Here is a 24,520-nt window from a genome sequence, read left to right on the forward strand (position 1 = left end):
GAAAACTGGTAGATCTCTTTCATTTCAAAAAACAAATCGAATCCCCAATACTTTATTTTAACCTCAATCAAAAAATAGGTTTGGCTACTTTCACTAATTATATAATCCAGCATGTATGGTACCCCAGAGCGGTTAATAATAAATCAAACCATTTTCACAGTGAGTGGAGTATCAGCTCAGAGCGAGTCCCACTATGTATCTTCATATAAACATGACCAGGGTGGTGCGATGTTAGAATATATTATGATTTTATTCATAATAAGCAGGTGTGAACATTTAAAAAAGGATTTTCTTCAGTTAATGTAGTCTTATTTCTTGTTGATATTATTATTATAATAATTACTGCATCACTGCTGTTACATCCCACCCCAGGTCACAAAATACACCAAGTTTTTAACAAGCACTCTACCTCTTTCTGGGTAATAAAGTTAGTGCAGGTAAAACATCCCATTGCAGTTGTAATTTATTGGGCCAAATTGTACAATATGCTAGTCTCAAAATGAATGAAGTAGAGTATCAACAAGACAATTAAAACAATTCAATTCCATATGGCATGCTGTGCTGTAGAATTCAAATAGCCCCACATTCCAGGAATATACCAAATTCTTGGGAAGAGATCTCTGATGATAGCATCATATCATTAAGAACACATTAGTACACAGTAGGGCTCCCAATTTGGCTCAGTGTGTCCTGTATGCAGGAAATTTGATAAGAAGCAGTTCTCGTTTAATTTCTATCACTGACCAAACAGACCAGTGTCCAGAATCTGTAATGATTTAATAATGTGTTTAAAATCAGAATCTGTCCATCTTGTTGCTGATGTTGGTACAGGCTTGTGGCTGCTACTTTCTGGGCTAGAACAAAGAAAATGTCAACTAAAATTATCATGTATTTACTGTAAAGTTAGAAATTCATGTTGGCATTTTACTGTTGATGTACCTGCTAAAGCTTTTCTTGTCACTTTAAAGTATCAAATAGTTACAAATAGTACCCCCCCAACATTTGTATGATATATGTACCTTCTGCAGTCAAAACTCTGAAAGGCTCTTCAGCTGAAAATTGTCAGCTAGGTACATGGAAGTAAGATGGGTATATCCAGCCTTTTCGAAAAGGTGTGTGTGGGGCGTGGGAGGGGTGGGGAGAATGGACGTGGTCATGTACAAGAGAAACAAGCAAGTATACAGCCTTAAAGGGCTTCTGTATCTCCCGCTCTAATGGGGATCACGTGGCTATGTGGGTAAGACGCTAGCTCGCTAGCCTGGAGGTCGGGTGTTTGATCCCTGCATTGGCCGAGAAAGTTCATCCAGATTTTCCGGCGTGGTTCTCCCTTGTCAGTGATGCAGGACGGAGGGGCTGACAAGGAAAGCTGTCTAGCCGTTCGGATGGGACGAAAAACCGAGGTCCCGTGAACACATTGGCGTGCACGTAAAAGATCCCTTGGCAGTTGGAATTTGATATAAGAGTAGGCCGTAGTGCCGCTGTCTGGGCAAAATTTCCCTCATAGCACACTGTATGGCGTATGCCCGTCTTCATTAGCCCAGGTTTGGAGCAGAACAGTAGGACGTTAAACCCCATTTCATTTTTTTTCATCTCCCGCTCTAATGAGTTAAAGAGGAAATGAACCCCAGTTCTAATGAATTAAAGAACTCTGAGGTTATCGCAGTTGCATGGTTGAACCATTGGGCTCTCAACTAAATGTAGCCTAACATAAGTTTAACAGTACCTTACAGGATTTTTCAAACTTGAATCCATCTTGCAGGGTAAATATTGGGACAATAAACAGCTATCTACTTGAGAACAAACTGGCATATAATGTTGGGCTTAGTAAAACCAGCTGTTGTAAAGAGATTCTTTCCAGACAAAATTCCCTTAGGTCACATGCATAAATAACATTACCACCTGTTAGTCCCATAATGACCAAATTATTGTTGATGAGATGCTAAAACAGATTCTATATCATTTTCCCAAAAAAACAAAATTATTACCTAATGTTAATTGGATCATTAAAGGTAACCAGTATATCTGTTCCATACATAGGTAGTCGGAATAAACCAAGATGAAGGTTGATGATATTTTTAGCTGTTTCATTATATTTGGCCACATGTTGTTGACCCAATATATAGTAAACCTTTTCACACCTGAAATGTTCGACCGCTTTATTAAATAGAGTTGCCTCCCTTACAACATTCTCTGAAGCTACATGCGTTGCATTCTTCATGTTACATCAATGATCAAAGTTTACATGAAATTAATGTTACAAGTGTCAAAGAACTGAGTTGATCCAATTTTCCACCGAATCTAACAGCTTTGGAAATGAATCAGGAATAATTTAAAATACATGCAGTTTGTTATTAACTTAAGTATGTAAGCATAATTTTAAATTTAAGATGGTGTAAAAAAGAAAATTTTTAACTTTCTTTAAAACAGACAGACTATTAATCTGAAATATTCCAAGGAATCTGATTTGTAATTCCAACCTTGTCTTTTATAAATACAATAAATTATGTTATGATATTTTAACCTTGTCACAATAATAAAATGGCACCACTAGAAGTTTAAGCAGAGTGTGATGCCCCAGTGACCAGGTTATCATGAAATGACAATTTGTTAATGACCGATATGGTTATCAGCATATTGCTAGGGTATCCTATAATAGCATGGGGCCTGGTCATCAGGTCTCACAGAAAATTTATGAAAAGGTTAATAATAAATAAATACATACTCTGGCATAGAAAATACTCTCACAGAAAATTTATGAAAAGGTTAATAATAAATAAATACATACTCTGGCATAGAAATTTCGTCTTTTGGAACTTCGTCCACACTGATTATTTTGGTTATTTCATTATTACTGGCACCATTACTGTCAGCAACTTCTTGAAAATGTGATCTAGAAAATAAATAATAATGAAGCATCTCTTCAAATAATCTCTCTTGATTTAAGATAATGAATAAAATATAAATAAATGGCGACAACTGGTGTTCTTTAACATCTGATTATAAACAGATTGACAAAATAAATTAACAATTAAAATCCACAGAAATCAACACTTTAATTTTTCACCTAACTCAAGAACTTTTAAAAAAAAAACATGCAAACTGAAAGACTGTAGTTGAAACTCGGCAACAGTATATCTCAGTAGGACTTACGACATAATACGGTCCATCCAGTAACAGGCATGTCTCTCAAATAATAAATTGAATGGTAAAAGGAATGTTAATCATTCAAATATTTCAAACCTGGATGCAAAACAAAATTGACAGCAGAGTTCCAGATTGACTGTATTACTAGGAGAGTGTGTTACCAAGAATGATTAGTTAATGGCTGTTGCATGTTGCTACATGCATACACTTGACTTACTGTATGGCTTGCTGATCTGGTTCAGTGATATATTCTAATATGTCAACAATAATGCTCTGATCTGTAAGACTGTGGGCAAATACTTCTTGATTATCAGGAATTTCTCGAAAACAACTGTTAAGAAAAAAAAAAGCAAATAATGATGGTTATTATATCATTATATAATCCTACCTGACATAGGGTCAAATGGCCTAATATCAATCGAAGCAGACAAGGCAGATAATTCAAATTCAAAAATGCAAGAGGCTGTACAAGATGTTAATCAAAATGAGCGATTTAAACAGACTGATGAGATTTGAAAAATGTTGCTTTTCTCAACTTACTGATAATATTTGTGGTTGTACAAAAGCTTTGTCAATACACTAGGATGGTTACGATTACTGGTATAAAATCATCCTATTTTACCATTAAAAAACAAAGTGAGCATGCCACTTGACATCAAAGAGCTCCAAATTTAGCTAAAAACAATCGCATCAGATTTATCTCCAACAGGTTTAGCGGGGTCCTTAAGCGGTGTTTATGTCGTCTTTGCAACTCAAAGTAACTAGTTACAGTCAGTTGCAAGTGTGCTTATTGATCACACAGCTGAGAGCAACTGAATTCACAGTGCTTCCGTCGAATCGAAACTGATAGCGATTACACTTAACTGTTAATTTATTCATCAAGTGTTCAACTAAATGGTGAATAACTTAGAAGAAGCACGCCAAAGGCATGGCCGGTCTTGCCACAATTCTATTAATATTTTATTGTCAACATCATCAACATTTGAAAAGTGTGCGTCTTCGTTCGCTTTCATTTGCTTATTTATAAAGTCACATGACACATTTCTCTTATCCTGTGATGTTATTTTCATGGTAACGAGTTGACACCAGTTGTAAGATCACTCATGTCACTAGTTGCAGCAAGTTTCAGAAAGTTGAACATGTGCAGCTGACTGCAACTAGTTGCTTTGAGTTGTAAGACCTGTAACAGTTGCAATAATAATAATAAGAATAAGAATAATAAGTGCTCAAAGTGCTAACACAACTAAGTTTATCTGTAAGAACTGTCAAACAAATAGGTATTTAAACTTGATTTAAATGTTTTTAGTGATGGGGCAGATTTGAGAGATATGGGTAGTGAATTACACTTAATTGCAGGACCAGTTCCATTTAAAGAGCGATACACAATAGATAGAATTTTAAAGTCAATTCTTTCAGCGATACAGAGGTAATGAAGTGATTTTAATGCAGGGGTTATACTGGATCTAACATCTACCGGTAACAGGAATTTTTGTGACTAGTTGAGCCGCAGAATTTTGAATTTTTTGCAGCCTTTGTAATAATTCTTTTCAGACACCGAGGAGGATACTGTTACAATAGTCTAATTGTGACAAAATTAGTGAGCGAGCGAGCGTAGCTTCAGTTGTAAGAAGATGACAAATACTACTAATGTTCTTGATATGATGGTAGCATGTTTTAGTAAGATGGTTCACATGACTAATCGTGCTGTTAATACTATCTAAATAAACTCCAAGATTTTTTACTTTACTGAAGAGTTTGATCAAAGAATTTCCTACTTGAATGTTATCTATTTTTATTTTTGATATTCATGGTGGTGGTACAATTAGAATAACTTCTGTTTTATCGTTATTTATTTTCAACTTGTTAAATGACATCCATGATTTTATACTTGAGGTACATGTTTCAATGTTCTTAAGAAGATTGTTGGCTTGATGTGTTACGGAAGCACTAAGTATTATCGGCATATATATATGATGAGAAATACTAAAGTTCGTTATGATCTGTGCAAGTTGACTAGTATTGAGCGTAAATAAGATGGGGCCCAAATTGTAGGGTCACTGATGTGGAATAACTGTTTTTCACAATTACTGAATGACTTCTGTCTAGGAGATGATGAAAACCACTTCAGCACAGTACCATCTAGTCCAAATTCGTTATCGAGACGGTTTATCAATACAATTGGATCAAACGTGTCAAACGCAGCAGAAAGATCAAGTAAAACCAAAAAGGCAACATTGCCACTATCCAAATCTACACTGATTTTAATTTCATTCAAAACACAATTTAATGCTGTTTCTATTCCATGAAAAGGCTTGTAAGCAGGCATTGAACTTGTATAACAAATTGCTGAAATGCTAGTTATCTGTTATTTGTTCTTTTTGGAGTCAGATTTGAGCCACTGTGATAGGTTAAACCATAAATGCTACATTTCGCTCCTGTGACCTTTCCACAAAAAGACTGTTCGGACGCACTGTGATTACTTTTCGAACTTATTTAACGACTGCTCAGAATCGATAATAACAAGGTTTCAGACTCGTTTCGACAATAATAAATTATAAATAAATAAAACACTGTTGAAAGTATGTGTATATTTAGTAATACTTTGTTGTTTTTCTGTTATCAAATAGTTGAAAAGCTTGAATGACCTATTACGGCCAAGATTATTTCATCAATGTTTTTCATAATAAAGTAGCCTTGTATTAATATTTGGTGGAGTCTTTAGTAACCATATTAATATTTTCTTTTATGTTTCGAATTGGCCTATTTCAAATACATTCATCAGCTATTTATATCAAATATACAAAAATATTTCAAATACACAGAAACACATATAAAGCATCCTTTTCATAAACAATCAATGTTGGTCTATACAGTGTTTGAAACATGTACTGTACTTATGACGAACGGTAAATTTTACTTGCGTGTTATTTTCATAAAATCGTTTTTGATTTATCATAAACTGATTTGACATTTGTATTCAACTTTCCCAACTGTCATGCAATTAAGTTCGAAACATCGCAACATATTTTTTATTGAGGCCAAAATACTGCGGACTGAAATGTCCAGGAAAACTTCTTAAAGATGATGTTAAACAGTAGCCTACTTAACATAACACCACAGACATAAAAACAAAGAAATTAAAGATTGCTTAATCTGCATATTTCTAGATGTTCTCGCAAAATTTCTTGTACATAAACCATAAACCAAAATGACAAAGTTTCCTGTCTCTACATGAAATATTACTGTTATTAATTCACCAGTTTTTCAATTTCTTACCTGACATCAACAAACTGGGGTGGTAAAACAACACTCATAGCACCACCATATAACTTCTGCTCTGTTTGTGAATAATTCATCTAAAAAAGAAATTTATTCAAATCACAGCAAATCCAAATGATTTTGTTACCTACAGATAGATCTCAAAAGTTATAATGTCTCTTTCACAAACATTATGCAAGAACTAAATCTGCCTATTGCAGGTCTTTCTTTAAGCCAGAAATGTTATCTAAATTATTAATTAGACATCAATCAATTTATCCAGACCATATTCCACTCTCGTTGCCATCGCTAGCCTGCAATATTTAGCAGATTGGAATACATTTTTTGAAAAATAATTAAATCAATAAATGAATGGATAATCGAGACTGTGTTTTATTTATCGTACCGACTTTAGTAACGATGATCGAGGCTAGCCTAAAATTCAAAAGCTAATACATTGTATCTCGGTTCAGAGTGGACCAATTTGACTGAAATTTTCAGCATAGGTCTATTCTATTTACATTATCTATTTTTTAAAACTATTATAGTGAGAACAGTCAACTCTTTATCTATAATCTCCCATAATGCCCCTTTAAAAGTCAGTAATTTGCAGTTGTGGTATCAACTACAGATTAGTATTGATGAAAAACCTATGCTTCTGATATGTATTATTATCATAAACTTGACAGACTGAGACTGTAATTGTAAAGAATACATAGAAGATGAGACGAAAATATTTCTAAACCAAGAAAGATGGTAGTAAAAGTAAAAGAAAATTTAAAAAAAAAAAAAAAAAGAGTTAAATTACAACAGTAAACAACCCTACTGTCCATTTTCACCTTTGAAGTTGTTGATAACACTAACAGTACCGTAACAGTTTCTGGTCATCTAAATCATACTAAAAAAATGACATTTGTCTTCTTTATTTATAAACGAAAATGAAGCAGATCTTATTTCATCAAAGTCAAAAGACTTTTATTGTCGCGTTAGCCTATATATAACAACGTATGCAGTTCGTCACGATTGTGTTGGTTCCTGGTGGTTATATCCAGAATATTTCAGGTTAAACTGGATGGATTGTTTCGCAAGCTACTCGGCGCTGACATCTTGGGTGCATCCAAATTTGCAACCAAACGAAGTAATTATACGGAAAGAAATACTAAATTTAAAACAGAAATAATTAGACTGGCAACAGGATATATTAGCAAAAAGTCCTACAGAATACCAGTGTAGTATTGTATATAATTCTATAGAAAAACTATAGAGGTTTTTTTTTTTGGGGGGGGGGGGCGTGTCCCATTTTTTATAGGACAAAATTCTGTACTATTCTACAGAATTTTGGGGGCCTGTAGGAAATAACGGCCCCAAATATTCTATAATTTCTGTAGCGCACATCCTATAGTTTTTCCTACAGATTTATGTCAAAATTTCTATAGGAAAATATTATAGTATTCTATAGGGTTTTTTTTATTGCACTTTCTGTAGGACATTCTACAGTTATGTATAGGAATGAATACTGTAGTAGTCTGTAGTTTGAAAATTGGGCCACTATAGTTTTCTGTAGGAATGGGTACTATAGAATTCTATAGACTTTTTTTTATTAAATCTTATTTTGGGAATAAAACTATAGTAGGCCCATGATTTCTTCTAAATTGATAAGCTTATTTTTCTCTCATGGATTCTTCTAAATTGATAAGCTTATTTTTTCTCTCATGGATAAATCTGAATTCTGTTGATGATTCACCAGCCAGAACCATGAAAAGTTTTTTTTCTTGGTATAACTGAAATATAAGGAAAAGAATAGGTAATAAAGTTAAATAAATAACAAAATCACATAAATCTTATCTAATTAAAGTAATTTAATATTATTGTTAAGAAAGTAATAAAGTATACTTATCTTTGTATCTTTAATCGAATCTGTGAAAAAAATAGCACCATTCTCTTTAGTTTCTTGTTAATACTAACATATTAAGTAGTTATACACTGAATTTTTGAATTTAAAATTCAGCCAATGGCCAAACAGATTTCAAGAGAGTACATTGGCTGTTAATTATAATTTGTTGACAGGTATAAACGGCTGAACTGGTGACGTGAACAAATTATATAATTTGAGTACAGAATCTGCTATAGTCATTAAGATCTAACTAGCAGGATCAAATAACAGTCAGACTGCTGTATTCTAAATAAACTTTGTCTTTATTTCATTGACTTATCTGAAGAATAATTTATTATCTGATATTTTTGTTGTGAAGATCTACATTTACTGGCATTTTTTGGAGGGTGGGTGGGGAATTCCTTTGAGTGTCAACATGTATCACTATTTCCTTCATATTATATACACTATTTTATACTTAATATTTTATTTTTCGTGGTAAGCTTATTTTAGTTTGTCATTTGGTATCACAATAAATTAAGGAAAACCGTATCCAGGAAAATTATGTTGGAAAAGTTTACATAATTCACACAAGTGCCTCACTAAATTATGTTGTAAACTATAGTATGAATAAAGGACATCACCAATTTATGAAATCTGTAGTATAGAACATTGTTTCTACATTATTATGTAGGAAACTATAGTAGACTATTTGTTAAAATGGTTTAAGTACAGTATACATATAAATTCTACAGAAAACTATAGAAGGCTCATGCATTATATTTTTCTCCACAAAATCTATAGAAAAAAATGTCAGAATGTCATAGAAAACTATAGGATCACACAACTGACTTGAGACAATAAGTTAGTTCTATAGAAAACTATAGTTTTTACCACCAAATCTATAAGAACGCCAGCTGACATGAGAATACAAGTTAGTTTTATAGTAAACTATTTTTACCATAAACGCTGTAGAAAACTGAAAGATTACTCAAATGACTCGAGGATACAGGATAGTTCTATAGAAAACTATAGTAGCACCAATGAATCTGTAGGTTTATTTTTTTTCCAATAGTTTCTTACAGTATTCTATAGAATTCTGTAGGAAATTACACTTGGAAAATATTCATCTATCAATCCTACACAAAACTATAGTACATGTTTTTGAATCTATAGTCATGTGAAAAAAACTACAGAATGAATTTGTTTTCCTGCAGCATTCTATCGCATTCTATAGAATCCCACAAACTTCTATAGAAACCTGTACTTTTTCTATAAGACTTGTTCATAAGTAGGCTATATAAAGGGGAACTCACTGTGAATTAAGAAAAATATTCATATTATTCAGAAGGCTTTCGAGCGGATTGTGCAGGAATGCTGAATATGGCCACAGATAACCATGAACCTTGTATTTTAAGGTCCAAGAGATAACCAATTTACCAATGATGAATTTCCACATTGAATTTAATGTTATTTCTCGTCTCTTAGACCGGCTCTAACTTTTCCCAAAATTTTCGTTGGGTAGAACGATTTCTACCACAGATGGAGCAACGTGTGGCAAACTCTTCATCGAAGCAAGTTTTAGTTTCAGATTGAGTTAAACAAACTGCAAGTAGAGACATATAAAAAAATAATGCAACTTTGCGGCCTACATATTTTCAACTTAACCAACCTATTAACCATCATATCCTTCCGCTTCAAAATCATGAATTTTCACCAAAACCTGGCAGAAAATGTATATTTAAACTCTTTTCCTCGATTCTACACCAAAACGTCAGCAAAGATCGCCCTGCAGAAGTGGGGAAAATGGAAAAGGGAGACATAGACTAAAAATAACGTTCGCCCTTGTTTCGTAAGCGTAGGAATACTTGGTGACCTGGGACCATATTGATTGGGTGCGTATGTTTGGTGTTGATTTATTTGACTATTTGACCAATTTCGCTCTTCTTCTATCCTCATGCGATTTGTTTGGGGTTTTTTTTGTTTTTTTTTTAAAGGAATATTGCAGCTGTGTGCCTTTAGTGGGTGTATGGCGTTTCATTGTGGACAGGGAAAGGATTTGGAATATATGGGGGAGTGGATGGGGGTGGGGTGGGGTGATAATGCATAGAATATGTAGGTAATCTTTCGTAGATTTTGGTGGCTCTGAAAAGAACCTTTTGTATAAGCAAAGAAGATTCTACGTGTTTTCAAATTCACTCCATCTCGCCTTCCGACGAATGGCTGCTATCTTCACTATCAGTTGCGACACAGCTTCTAATCTTGTGGCGTAGGTATAAGACTTTATCGGCCTTTTGACGTGCATACTCGTAGTAAGCGTTTCTAACACCTTCCATGCCGGACATCCTGAGACGAATGTTGTAGCGAAATGAACGCATCTGGTCCCTCCTTGCTCGGTCGTAGCGGACTTGAAGATCTTTGAGTTTGTTGTTTAGTAAAACAACCTGCTCACATGCTCGGCGGAAACGGTGCTCTGTCTCAGACAAATCGACGTGAAGTTTCGAAATAGTTTCCATTTCACTTGTTGGGGTCTTGGTGGAGGTCTTAGAAGATTGAATGACGAAGCTATTGAAGCGACAATTCAGAATGCGGTTTCCAATTCCACCTCAACTATATATAGGCATGTACCTGGTAAGCTGGAGTGACGCCAATTTCTCTTCTTGGCATCCCGTGACATTTTTGTGTATTAGTCGTAGCTGGCAGTTTAGGTCAGTGTTTTGATAAGCATATTGTCTCCTCATTAGGCAGCAATCAACATCTTTTTTCCGACTTGACAACTTTATGATCGATTCTTGATTGCATTGATTGGTTTTAATCGGTTCTGGTCTCTGCAACTATTCCGTTCGCTGGAGGAAAACGATTTTCTGGCCTTGAGGTCAATATTTATTGATCTCCCTAAATGAAATCTAAAACACGGGCCTACATCGGACGAGCACCTTACACTAAGTTACACAGTTATTTCCCTTTCGTTGAATGTGTGTAATCGTTTTTAATGCTTACCAGCGATACCCAGAAAAGACTTGCGGAGTCCAAACGTTCCGTCCCTGGTCACAATTCTTGATGTGAAAGGGAGTGTGCGTTCGTTTTTTTGGGTTTTTTTTTTGTTCTTTTCTTTGTTACTTTTTTTTTATTTTTGTGTGTGTGTGGGAGGGGCGGGGGGGGGGGGGTTTGGTACTAATTTTTGTTCACCTTAAGCATGGTTGAATATGTGCAGCTTCTTTGATAAAAATGTCGGTGAGCGATAACCCGATGCTCCACAGAAACCAGTAAGGACTAATGCATAAGGTCTAAGCCTTGCTTCAATTGGATAAAGTGGCATTGAGAAGGGTTGGGCGTATGTTTGGTGTTGATTTATTTGACTATTTGACCAATTTCGCTCTTCTTCTATCCTCATGCGATTTGTTTGGGTTTTTTTTTGTTTTTTTTTTAAAGGAATATTGCAGCTGTGTGCCTTTAGTGGGTGTATGGCGTTTCATTGTGGACAGGGAAAGGATTTGGAATATATGGGGGAGTGGATGGGGGTGGGGTGGGGTGATAATGCATAGAATATGAAGGTAATCTTTCGTAGATTTTGGTGGCTCTGAAAAGAACCTTTTGTATAAGCAAAGAAGATTCTACGTGTTTTCAAATTCACTCCATCTCGCCTTCCGACGAATGGCTGCTATCTTCACTATCAGTTGCGACACAGCTTCTAATCTTGTGGCGTAGGTATAAGACTTTATCGGCCTTTTGACGTGCATACTCGTAGTAAGCGTTTCTAACACCTTCCATGCCGGACATCCTGAGACGAATGTTGTAGCGAAATGAACGCATCTGGTCCCTCCTTGCTCGGTCGTAGCGGACTTGAAGATCTTTGAGTTTGTTGTTTAGTAAAACAACCTGCTCACATGCTCGGCGGAAACGGTGCTCTGTCTCAGACAAATCGACGTGAAGTTTCGAAATAGTTTCCATTTCACTTGTTGGGGTCTTGGTGGAGGTCTTAGAAGATTGAATGACGAAGCTATTGAAGCGACAATTCAGAATGCGGTTTCCAATTCCACCTCAACTATATATAGGCATGTACCTGGTAAGCTGGAGTGACGCCAATTTCTCTTCTTGGCATCCCGTGACATTTTTGTGTATTAGTCGTAGCTGGCAGTTTAGGTCAGTGTTTTGATAAGCATATTGTCTCCTCATTAGGCAGCAATCAACATCTTTTTTCCGACTTGACAACTTTATGATCGATTCTTGATTGCATTGATTGGTTTTAATCGGTTCTGGTCTCTGCAACTATTCCGTTCGCTGGAGGAAAACGATTTTCTGGCCTTGAGGTCAATATTTATTGATCTCCCTAAATGAAATCTAAAACACGGGCCTACATCGGACGAGCACCTTACACTAAGTTACACAGTTATTTCCCTTTCGTTGAATGTGTGTAATCGTTTTTAATGCTTACCAGCGATACCCAGAAAAGACTTGCGGAGTCCAAACGTTCCGTCCCTGGTCACAATTCTTGATGTGAAAGGGAGTGTGCGTTCGTTTTTTTGGGTTTTTTTTTTGTTCTTTTCTTTGTTACTTTTTTTTTATTTTTGTGTGTGTGTGGGAGGGGCGGGGGGGGGGGGGGTATTTGGTACTAATTTTTGTTCACCTTAAGCATGGTTGAATATGTGCAGCTTCTTTGATAAAAATGTCGGTGAGCGATAACCCGATGCTCCACAGAAACCAGTAAGGACTAATGCATAAGGTCTAAGCCTTGCTTCAATTGGATAAAGTGGCATTGAGAAGGGTTGGGCGTATGTTTGGTGTTGATTTATTTGACTATTTGACCAATTTCGCTCTTCTTCTATCCTCATGCGATTTGTTTGGGGTTTTTTTTGGTTTTTTTTTAAAGGAATATTGCAGCTGTGTGCCTTTAGTGGGTGTATGGCGTTTCATTGTGGACAGGGAAAGGATTTGGAATATATGGGGGAGTGGATGGGGGTGGGGTGGGGTGATAATGCATAGAATATGAAGGTAATCTTTCGTAGATTTTGGTGGCTCTGAAAAGAACCTTTTGTATAAGCAAAGAAGATTCTACGTGTTTTCAAATTCACTCCATCTCGCCTTCCGACGAATGGCTGCTATCTTCACTATCAGTTGCGACACAGCTTCTAATCTTGTGGCGTAGGTATAAGACTTTATCGGCCTTTTGACGTGCATACTCGTAGTAAGCGTTTCTAACACCTTCCATGCCGGACATCCTGAGACGAATGTTGTAGCGAAATGAACGCATCTGGTCCCTCCTTGCTCGGTCGTAGCGGACTTGAAGATCTTTGAGTTTGTTGTTTAGTAAAACAACCTGCTCACATGCTCGGCGGAAACGGTGCTCTGTCTCAGACAAATCGACGTGAAGTTTCGAAATAGTTTCCATTTCACTTGTTGGGGTCTTGGTGGAGGTCTTAGAAGATTGAATGACGAAGCTATTGAAGCGACAATTCAGAATGCGGTTTCCAATTCCACCTCAACTATATATAGGCATGTACCTGGTAAGCTGGAGTGACGCCAATTTCTCTTCTTGGCATCCCGTGACATTTTTGTGTATTAGTCGTAGCTGGCAGTTTAGGTCAGTGTTTTGATAAGCATATTGTCTCCTCATTAGGCAGCAATCAACATCTTTTTTCCGACTTGACAACTTTATGATCGATTCTTGATTGCATTGATTGGTTTTAATCGGTTCTGGTCTCTGCAACTATTCCGTTCGCTGGAGGAAAACGATTTTCTGGCCTTGAGGTCAATATTTATTGATCTCCCTAAATGAAATCTAAAACACGGGCCTACATCGGACGAGCACCTTACACTAAGTTACACAGTTATTTCCCTTTCGTTGAATGTGTGTAATCGTTTTTAATGCTTACCAGCGATACCCAGAAAAGACTTGCGGAGTCCAAACGTTCCGTCCCTGGTCACAATTCTTGATGTGAAAGGGAGTGTGCGTTCGTTTTTTTGGGTTTTTTTTTTGTTCTTTTCTTTGTTACTTTTTTTTTATTTTTGTGTGTGTGTGGGAGGGGCGGGGGGGGGGGGTATTTGGTACTAATTTTTGTTCACCTTAAGCATGGTTGAATATGTGCAGCTTCTTTGATAAAAATGTCGGTGAGCGATAACCCGATGCTCCACAGAAACCAGTAAGGACTAATGCATAAGGTCTAAGCCTTGCTTCAATTGGATAAAGTGGCATTGAGAAGGGTTGGGCGTATGTTTGGTGTTGATTTATTTGACTATTTGACCAATTTCGCTCTTCTTCTATCCTCATGCGATTTGTTTGGGGTTTTTTTTGTTTTTTTTTTAAAGGAATATTGCAGCTGTGTGCCTTTAGTGGGTGTATGGCGTTTCATTGTGGACAGGGAAAGGATTTGGAATATATGGGGGAGTGGATGGGGGTGGGGTGGGGTGATAATGCATAGAATATGAAGGTAATCTTTCGTAGATTTTGGTGGCTCTGAAAAGAACCTTTTGTATAAGCAAAGAAGATTCTACGTGTTTTCAAATTCACTCCATCTCGCCTTCCGACGAATGGCTGCTATCTTCACTATCAGTTGCGACACAGCTTCTAATCTTGTGGCGTAGGTATAAGACTTTATCGGCCTTTTGACGTGCATACTCGTAGTAAGCGTTTCTAACACCTTCCATGCCGGACATCCTGAGACGAATGTTGTAGCGAAATGAACGCATCTGGTCCCTCCTTGCTCGGTCGTAGCGGACTTGAAGATCTTTGAGTTTGTTGTTTAGTAAAACAACCTGCTCACATGCTCGGCGGAAACGGTGCTCTGTCTCAGACAAATCGACGTGAAGTTTCGAAATAGTTTCCATTTCACTTGTTGGGGTCTTGGTGGAGGTCTTAGAAGATTGAATGACGAAGCTATTGAAGCGACAATTCAGAATGCGGTTTCCAATTCCACCTCAACTATATATAGGCATGTACCTGGTAAGCTGGAGTGACGCCAATTTCTCTTCTTGGCATCCCGTGACATTTTTGTGTATTAGTCGTAGCTGGCAGTTTAGGTCAGTGTTTTGATAAGCATATTGTCTCCTCATTAGGCAGCAATCAACATCTTTTTTCCGACTTGACAACTTTATGATCGATTCTTGATTGCATTGATTGGTTTTAATCGGTTCTGGTCTCTGCAACTATTCCGTTCGCTGGAGGAAAACGATTTTCTGGCCTTGAGGTCAATATTTATTGATCTCCCTAAATGAAATCTAAAACACGGGCCTACATCGGACGAGCACCTTACACTAAGTTACACAGTTATTTCCCTTTCGTTGAATGTGTGTAATCGTTTTTAATGCTTACCAGCGATACCCAGAAAAGACTTGCGGAGTCCAAACGTTCCGTCCCTGGTCACAATTCTTGATGTGAAAGGGAGTGTGCGTTCGTTTTTTTGGGTTTTTTTTTTGTTCTTTTCTTTGTTACTTTTTTTTTATTTTTGTGTGTGTGTGGGAGGGGCGGGGGGGGGGGGGTATTTGGTACTAATTTTTGTTCACCTTAAGCATGGTTGAATATGTGCAGCTTCTTTGATAAAAATGTCGGTGAGCGATAACCCGATGCTCCACAGAAACCAGTAAGGACTAATGCATAAGGTCTAAGCCTTGCTTCAATTGGATAAAGTGGCATTGAGAAGGGTTGGGCGTATGTTTGGTGTTGATTTATTTGACTATTTGACCAATTTCGCTCTTCTTCTATCCTCATGCGATTTGTTTGGGTTTTTTTTTGTTTTTTTTTTAAAGGAATATTGCAGCTGTGTGCCTTTAGTGGGTGTATGGCGTTTCATTGTGGACAGGGAAAGGATTTGGAATATATGGGGGAGTGGATGGGGGTGGGGTGGGGTGATAATGCATAGAATATGAAGGTAATCTTTCGTAGATTTTGGTGGCTCTGAAAAGAACCTTTTGTATAAGCAAAGAAGATTCTACGTGTTTTCAAATTCACTCCATCTCGCCTTCCGACGAATGGCTGCTATCTTCACTATCAGTTGCGACACAGCTTCTAATCTTGTGGCGTAGGTATAAGACTTTATCGGCCTTTTGACGTGCATACTCGTAGTAAGCGTTTCTAACACCTTCCATGCCGGACATCCTGAGACGAATGTTGTAGCGAAATGAACGCATCTGGTCCCTCCTTGCTCGGTCGTAGCGGACTTGAAGATCTTTGAGTTTGTTGTTTAGTAAAACAACCTGCTCACATGCTCGGCGGAAACGGTGCTCTGTCTCAGACAAATCGACGTGAAGTTTCGAAATAGTTTCCATTTCACTTGTTGGGGTCTTGGTGGAGGTCTTAGAAGATTGAATGACGAAGCTATTGAAGCGACAATTCAGAATGCGGTTTCCAATTCCACCTCAACTATATATAGGCATGTACCTGGTAAGCTGGAGTGACGCCAATTTCTCTTCTTGGCATCCCGTGACATTTTTGTGTATTAGTCGTAGCTGGCAGTTTAGGTCAGTGTTTTGATAAGCATATTGTCTCCTCATTAGGCAGCAATCAACATCTTTTTTCCGACTTGACAACTTTATGATCGATTCTTGATTGCATTGATTGGTTTTAATCGGTTCTGGTCTCTGCAACTATTCCGTTCGCTGGAGGAAAACGATTTTCTGGCCTTGAGGTCAATATTTATTGATCTCCCTAAATGAAATCTAAAACACGGGCCTACATCGGACGAGCACCTTACACTAAGTTACACAGTTATTTCCCTTTCGTTGAATGTGTGTAATCGTTTTTAATGCTTACCAGCGATACCCAGAAAAGACTTGCGGAGTCCAAACGTTCCGTCCCTGGTCACAATTCTTGATGTGAAAGGGAGTGTGCGTTCGTTTTTTTGGGTTTTTTTTTTGTTCTTTTCTTTGTTACTTTTTTTTTATTTTTGTGTGTGTGTGGGAGGGGCGGGGGGGGGGGGGTATTTGGTACTAATTTTTGTTCACCTTAAGCATGGTTGAATATGTGCAGCTTCTTTGATAAAAATGTCGGTGAGCGATAACCCGATGCTCCACAGAAACCAGTAAGGACTAATGCATAAGGTCTAAGCCTTGCTTCAATTGGATAAAGTGGCATTGAGAAGGGTTGGGCGTATGTTTGGTGTTGATTTATTTGACTATTTGACCAATTTCGCTCTTCTTCTATCCTCATGCGATTTGTTTGGGGTTTTTTTTGTTTTTTTTTTAAAGGAATATTGCAGCTGTGTGCCTTTAGTGGGTGTATGGCGTTTCATTGTGGACAGGGAAAGGATTTGGAATATATGGGGGAGTGGATGGGGGTGGGGTGGGGTGATAATGCATAGAATATGAAGGTAATCTTTCGTAGATTTTGGTGGCTCTGAAAAGAACCTTTTGTATAAGCAAAGAAGATTCTACGTGTTTTCAAATTCACTCCATCTCGCCTTCCGACGAATGGCTGCTATCTTCACTATCAGTTGCGACACAGCTTCTAATCTTGTGGCGTAGGTATAAGACTTTATCGGCCTTTTGACGTGCATACTCGTAGTAAGCGTTTCTAACACCTTCCATGCCGGACATCCTGAGACGAATGTTGTAGCGAAATGAACGCATCTGGTCCCTCCTTGCTCGGTCGTAGCGGACTTGAAGATCTTTGAGTTTGTTGTTTAGTAAAACAACCTGCTCACATGCTCGGCGGAAACGGTGCTCTGTCTCAGACAAATCGACGTGAAGTTTCGAAATAGTTTCCATTTCACTTGTTGGGGTCTTGGTGGAGGTCTTAGAAGATTGAATGACGAAGCTATTGAAGCGACAATTCAGAATGCGGTTTCCAATTCCACCTCAACTATATATAGGCATGTACCTGGTAAGCTGGAGTGACGCCAATTTCTCTTCTTGGCATCCCGTGACATTTTTGTGTATTAGTCGTAGCTGGCAGTTTAGGTCAGTGTTTTGATAAGCATATTGTCTCCTCATTAGGCAGCAATCAACATCTTTTTTCCGACTTGACAACTTTATGATCGATTCTTGATTGCATTGATTGGTTTTAATCGGTTCTGGTCTCTGCAACTATTCCGTTCGCTGGAGGAAAACGATTTTCTGGCCTTGAGGTCAATATTTATTGATCTCCCTAAATGAAATCTAAAACACGGGCCTACATCGGACGAGCACCTTACACTAAGTTACACAGTTATTTCCCTTTCGTTGAATGTGTGTAATCGTTTTTAATGCTTACCAGCGATACCCAGAAAAGACTTGCGGAGTCCAAACGTTCCGTCCCTGGTCACAATTCTTGATGTGAAAGGGAGTGTGCGTTCGTTTTTTTGGGTTTTTTTTTTGTTCTTTTCTTTGTTACTTTTTTTTTATTTTTGTGTGTGTGTGGGAGGGGCGGGGGGGGGGGGGTATTTGGTACTAATTTTTGTTCACCTTAAGCATGGTTGAATATGTGCAGCTTCTTTGATAAAAATGTCGGTGAGCGATAACCCGATGCTCCACAGAAACCAGTAAGGACTAATGCATAAGGTCTAAGCCTTGCTTCAATTGGATAAAGTGGCATTGAGAAGGGTTGGGCGTATGTTTGGTGTTGATTTATTTGACTATTTGACCAATTTCGCTCTTCTTCTATCCTCATGCGATTTGTTTGGGGTTTTTTTTGTTTTTTTTTTAAAGGAATATTGCAGCTGTGTGCCTTTAGTGGGTGTATGGCGTTTCATTGTGGACAGGGAAAGGATTTGGAATATATGGGGGAGTGGATGGGGGTGGGGTGGGGTGATAATGCATAGAATATGAAGGTAATCTTTCGTAGATTTTGGTGGCTCTGAAAAGAACCTTTTGTATAAGCAAAGAAGATTCTACGTGTTTTCAAATTCACTCCATCTCGCCTTCCGACGAATGGCTGCTATCTTCACTATCAGTTGCGACACAGCTTCTAATCTTGTGGCGTAGGTATAAGACTTTATCGGCCTTTTGACGTGCATACTCGTAGTAAGCGTTTCTAACACCTTCCATGCCGGACATCCTGAGACGAATGTTGTAGCGAAATGAACGCATCTGGTCCCTCCTTGCTCGGTCGTAGCGGACTTGAAGATCTTTGAGTTTGTTGTTTAGTAAAACAACCTGCTCACATGCTCGGCGGAAACGGTGCTCTGTCTCAGACAAATCGACGTGAAGTTTCGAAATAGTTTCCATTTCACTTGTTGGGGTCTTGGTGGAGGTCTTAGAAGATTGAATGACGAAGCTATTGAAGCGACAATTCAGAATGCGGTTTCCAATTCCACCTCAACTATATATAGGCATGTACCTGGTAAGCTGGAGTGACGCCAATTTCTCTTCTTGGCATCCCGTGACATTTTTGTGTATTAGTCGTAGCTGGCAGTTTAGGTCAGTGTTTTGATAAGCATATTGTCTCCTCATTAGGCAGCAATCAACATCTTTTTTCCGACTTGACAACTTTATGATCGATTCTTGATTGCATTGATTGGTTTTAATCGGTTCTGGTCTCTGCAACTATTCCGTTCGCTGGAGGAAAACGATTTTCTGGCCTTGAGGTCAATATTTATTGATCTCCCTAAATGAAATCTAAAACACGGGCCTACATCGGACGAGCACCTTACACTAAGTTACACAGTTATTTCCCTTTCGTTGAATGTGTGTAATCGTTTTTAATGCTTACCAGCGATACCCAGAAAAGACTTGCGGAGTCCAAACGTTCCGTCCCTGGTCACAATTCTTGATGTGAAAGGGAGTGTGCGTTCGTTTTTTTGGGTTTTTTTTTTGTTCTTTTCTTTGTTACTTTTTTTTTATTTTTGTGTGTGTGTGGGAGGGGCGGGGGGGGGGGGGTATTTGGTACTAATTTTTGTTCACCTTAAGCATGGTTGAATATGTGCAGCTTCTTTGATAAAAATGTCGGTGAGCGATAACCCGATGCTCCACAGAAACCAGTAAGGACTAATGCATAAGGTCTAAGCCTTGCTTCAATTGGATAAAGTGGCATTGAGAAGGGTTGGGCGTATGTTTGGTGTTGATTTATTTGACTATTTGACCAATTTCGCTCTTCTTCTATCCTCATGCGATTTGTTTGGGGTTTTTTTTTTTTTTTTTTTTAAAGGAATATTGCAGCTGTGTGCCTTTAGTGGGTGTATGGCGTTTCATTGTGGACAGGGAAAGGATTTGGAATATATGGGGGAGTGGATGGGGGTGGGGTGGGGTGATAATGCATAGAATATGAAGGTAATCTTTCGTAGATTTTGGTGGCTCTGAAAAGAACCTTTTGTATAAGCAAAGAAGATTCTACGTGTTTTCAAATTCACTCCATCTCGCCTTCCGACGAATGGCTGCTATCTTCACTATCAGTTGCGACACAGCTTCTAATCTTGTGGCGTAGGTATAAGACTTTATCGGCCTTTTGACGTGCATACTCGTAGTAAGCGTTTCTAACACCTTCCATGCCGGACATCCTGAGACGAATGTTGTAGCGAAATGAACGCATCTGGTCCCTCCTTGCTCGGTCGTAGCGGACTTGAAGATCTTTGAGTTTGTTGTTTAGTAAAACAACCTGCTCACATGCTCGGCGGAAACGGTGCTCTGTCTCAGACAAATCGACGTGAAGTTTCGAAATAGTTTCCATTTCACTTGTTGGGGTCTTGGTGGAGGTCTTAGAAGATTGAATGACGAAGCTATTGAAGCGACAATTCAGAATGCGGTTTCCAATTCCACCTCAACTATATATAGGCATGTACCTGGTAAGCTGGAGTGACGCCAATTTCTCTTCTTGGCACCCCGTGACATTTTTGTGTATTAGTCGTAGCTGGCAGTTTAGGTCAGTGTTTTGATAAGCATATTGTCTCCTCATTAGGCAGCAATCAACATCTTTTTTCCGACTTGACAACTTTATGATCGATTCTTGATTGCATTGATTGGTTTTAATCGGTTCTGGTCTCTGCAACTATTCCGTTCGCTGGAGGAAAACGATTTTCTGGCCTTGAGGTCAATATTTATTGATCTCCCTAAATGAAATCTAAAACACGGGCCTACATCGGACGAGCACCTTACACTAAGTTACACAGTTATTTCCCTTTCGTTGAATGTGTGTAATCGTTTTTAATGCTTACCAGCGATACCCAGAAAAGACTTGCGGAGTCCAAACGTTCCGTCCCTGGTCACAATTCTTGATGTGAAAGGGAGTGTGCGTTCGTTTTTTTGGGTTTTTTTTTTGTTCTTTTCTTTGTTACTTTTTTTTTATTTTTGTGTGTGTGTGGGAGGGGCGGGGGGGGGGGGGTATTTGGTACTAATTTTTGTTCACCTTAAGCATGGTTGAATATGTGCAGCTTCTTTGATAAAAATGTCGGTGAGCGATAACCCGATGCTCCACAGAAACCAGTAAGGACTAATGCATAAGGTCTAAGCCTTGCTTCAATTGGATAAAGTGGCATTGAGAAGGGTTGGGCGTATGTTTGGTGTTGATTTATTTGACTATTTGACCAATTTCGCTCTTCTTCTATCCTCATGCGATTTGTTTGGGGTTTTTTTTGGTTTTTTTTTAAAGGAATATTGCAGCTGTGTGCCTTTAGTGGGTGTATGGCGTTTCATTGTGGACAGGGAAAGGATTTGGAATATATGGGGGAGTGGATGGGGGTGGGGTGGGGTGATAATGCATAGAATATGAAGGTAATCTTTCGTAGATTTTGGTGGCTCTGAAAAGAACCTTTTGTATAAGCAAAGAAGATTCTACGTGTTTTCAAATTCACTCCATCTCGCCTTCCGACGAATGGCTGCTATCTTCACTATCAGTTGCGACACAGCTTCTAATCTTGTGGCGTAGGTATAAGACTTTATCGGCCTTTTGACGTGCATACTCGTAGTAAGCGTTTCTAACACCTTCCATGCCGGACATCCTGAGACGAATGTTGTAGCGAAATGAACGCATCTGGTCCCTCCTTGCTCGGTCGTAGCGGACTTGAAGATCTTTGAGTTTGTTGTTTAGTAAAACAACCTGCTCACATGCTCGGCGGAAACGGTGCTCTGTCTCAGACAAATCGACGTGAAGTTTCGAAATAGTTTCCATTTCACTTGTTGGGGTCTTGGTGGAGGTCTTAGAAGATTGAATGACGAAGCTATTGAAGCGACAATTCAGAATGCGGTTTCCAATTCCACCTCAACTATATATAGGCATGTACCTGGTAAGCTGGAGTGACGCCAATTTCTCTTCTTGGCATCCCGTGACATTTTTGTGTATTAGTCGTAGCTGGCAGTTTAGGTCAGTGTTTTGATAAGCATATTGTCTCCTCATTAGGCAGCAATCAACATCTTTTTTCCGACTTGACAACTTTATGATCGATTCTTGATTGCATTGATTGGTTTTAATCGGTTCTGGTCTCTGCAACTATTCCGTTCGCTGGAGGAAAACGATTTTCTGGCCTTGAGGTCAATATTTATTGATCTCCCTAAATGAAATCTAAAACACGGGCCTACATCGGACGAGCACCTTACACTAAGTTACACAGTTATTTCCCTTTCGTTGAATGTGTGTAATCGTTTTTAATGCTTACCAGCGATACCCAGAAAAGACTTGCGGAGTCCAAACGTTCCGTCCCTGGTCACAATTCTTGATGTGAAAGGGAGTGTGCGTTCGTTTTTTTGGGTTTTTTTTTTGTTCTTTTCTTTGTTACTTTTTTTTTATTTTTGTGTGTGTGTGGGAGGGGCGGGGGGGGGGGGGGGTATTTGGTACTAATTTTTGTTCACCTTAAGCATGGTTGAATATGTGCAGCTTCTTTGATAAAAATGTCGGTGAGCGATAACCCGATGCTCCACAGAAACCAGTAAGGACTAATGCATAAGGTCTAAGCCTTGCTTCAATTGGATAAAGTGGCATTGAGAAGGGTTGGGCGTATGTTTGGTGTTGATTTATTTGACTATTTGACCAATTTCGCTCTTCTTCTATCCTCATGCGATTTGTTTGGGTTTTTTTTTGTTTTTTTTTTAAAGGAATATTGCAGCTGTGTGCCTTTAGTGGGTGTATGGCGTTTCATTGTGGACAGGGAAAGGATTTGGAATATATGGGGGAGTGGATGGGGGTGGGGTGGGGTGATAATGCATAGAATATGAAGGTAATCTTTCGTAGATTTTGGTGGCTCTGAAAAGAACCTTTTGTATAAGCAAAGAAGATTCTACGTGTTTTCAAATTCACTCCATCTCGCCTTCCGACGAATGGCTGCTATCTTCACTATCAGTTGCGACACAGCTTCTAATCTTGTGGCGTAGGTATAAGACTTTATCGGCCTTTTGACGTGCATACTCGTAGTAAGCGTTTCTAACACCTTCCATGCCGGACATCCTGAGACGAATGTTGTAGCGAAATGAACGCATCTGGTCCCTCCTTGCTCGGTCGTAGCGGACTTGAAGATCTTTGAGTTTGTTGTTTAGTAAAACAACCTGCTCACATGCTCGGCGGAAACGGTGCTCTGTCTCAGACAAATCGACGTGAAGTTTCGAAATAGTTTCCATTTCACTTGTTGGGGTCTTGGTGGAGGTCTTAGAAGATTGAATGACGAAGCTATTGAAGCGACAATTCAGAATGCGGTTTCCAATTCCACCTCAACTATATATAGGCATGTACCTGGTAAGCTGGAGTGACGCCAATTTCTCTTCTTGGCATCCCGTGACATTTTTGTGTATTAGTCGTAGCTGGCAGTTTAGGTCAGTGTTTTGATAAGCATATTGTCTCCTCATTAGGCAGCAATCAACATCTTTTTTCCGACTTGACAACTTTATGATCGATTCTTGATTGCATTGATTGGTTTTAATCGGTTCTGGTCTCTGCAACTATTCCGTTCGCTGGAGGAAAACGATTTTCTGGCCTTGAGGTCAATATTTATTGATCTCCCTAAATGAAATCTAAAACACGGGCCTACATCGGACGAGCACCTTACACTAAGTTACACAGTTATTTCCCTTTCGTTGAATGTGTGTAATCGTTTTTAATGCTTACCAGCGATACCCAGAAAAGACTTGCGGAGTCCAAACGTTCCGTCCCTGGTCACAATTCTTGATGTGAAAGGGAGTGTGCGTTCGTTTTTTTGGGTTTTTTTTTTGTTCTTTTCTTTGTTACTTTTTTTTTATTTTTGTGTGTGTGTGGGAAGGGCGGGGGGGGGGGTATTTGGTACTAATTTTTGTTCACCTTAAGCATGGTTGAATATGTGCAGCTTCTTTGATAAAAATGTCGGTGAGCGATAACCCGATGCTCCACAGAAACCAGTAAGGACTAATGCATAAGGTCTAAGCCTTGCTTCAATTGGATAA

At 38.5% G+C, this 24,520-nt stretch overlaps 2 protein-coding genes across 2 annotated transcripts in view; one reads left to right on the plus strand and one right to left on the minus strand.

The window, feature by feature from the left end:
• Window positions 1-36: 36 nt before the first annotated feature.
• LOC126826735 (ran guanine nucleotide release factor) lies at window positions 37-7,522 on the minus strand. The gene is made up of 6 exons (XM_050555765.2): window positions 7,242-7,522; window positions 6,421-6,500; window positions 3,362-3,475; window positions 2,786-2,890; window positions 1,986-2,138; window positions 37-854 (listed from the first exon to the last, which is right to left on the minus strand). The coding sequence occupies exons 2-6, from the start codon at window positions 6,498-6,500 to the stop codon at window positions 737-739; spliced, it is 570 nt and encodes a 189-aa protein (XP_050411722.1). The 5' UTR covers window positions 7,242-7,522; the 3' UTR covers window positions 37-736.
• Window positions 7,523-10,150: 2,628 nt separating this feature from the next.
• LOC126828001 (cysteine-rich venom protein Mr30) overlaps window positions 10,151-24,520 on the plus strand; it is a 90,945-nt gene continuing 76,575 nt past the window's right edge. Inside the window, exon 1 of the mRNA XM_050557584.2 lies at window positions 10,151-10,170. The gene's annotated coding sequence lies outside the window, so the exon portion shown is untranslated. The remainder of the gene's footprint in view (window positions 10,171-24,520) is intronic.

The sequence above is a fragment of the Patella vulgata genome, chromosome 7, assembly GCF_932274485.2.
Source record: "Patella vulgata chromosome 7, xgPatVulg1.2, whole genome shotgun sequence".
Taxonomy (NCBI): domain Eukaryota; kingdom Metazoa; phylum Mollusca; class Gastropoda; family Patellidae; genus Patella; species Patella vulgata.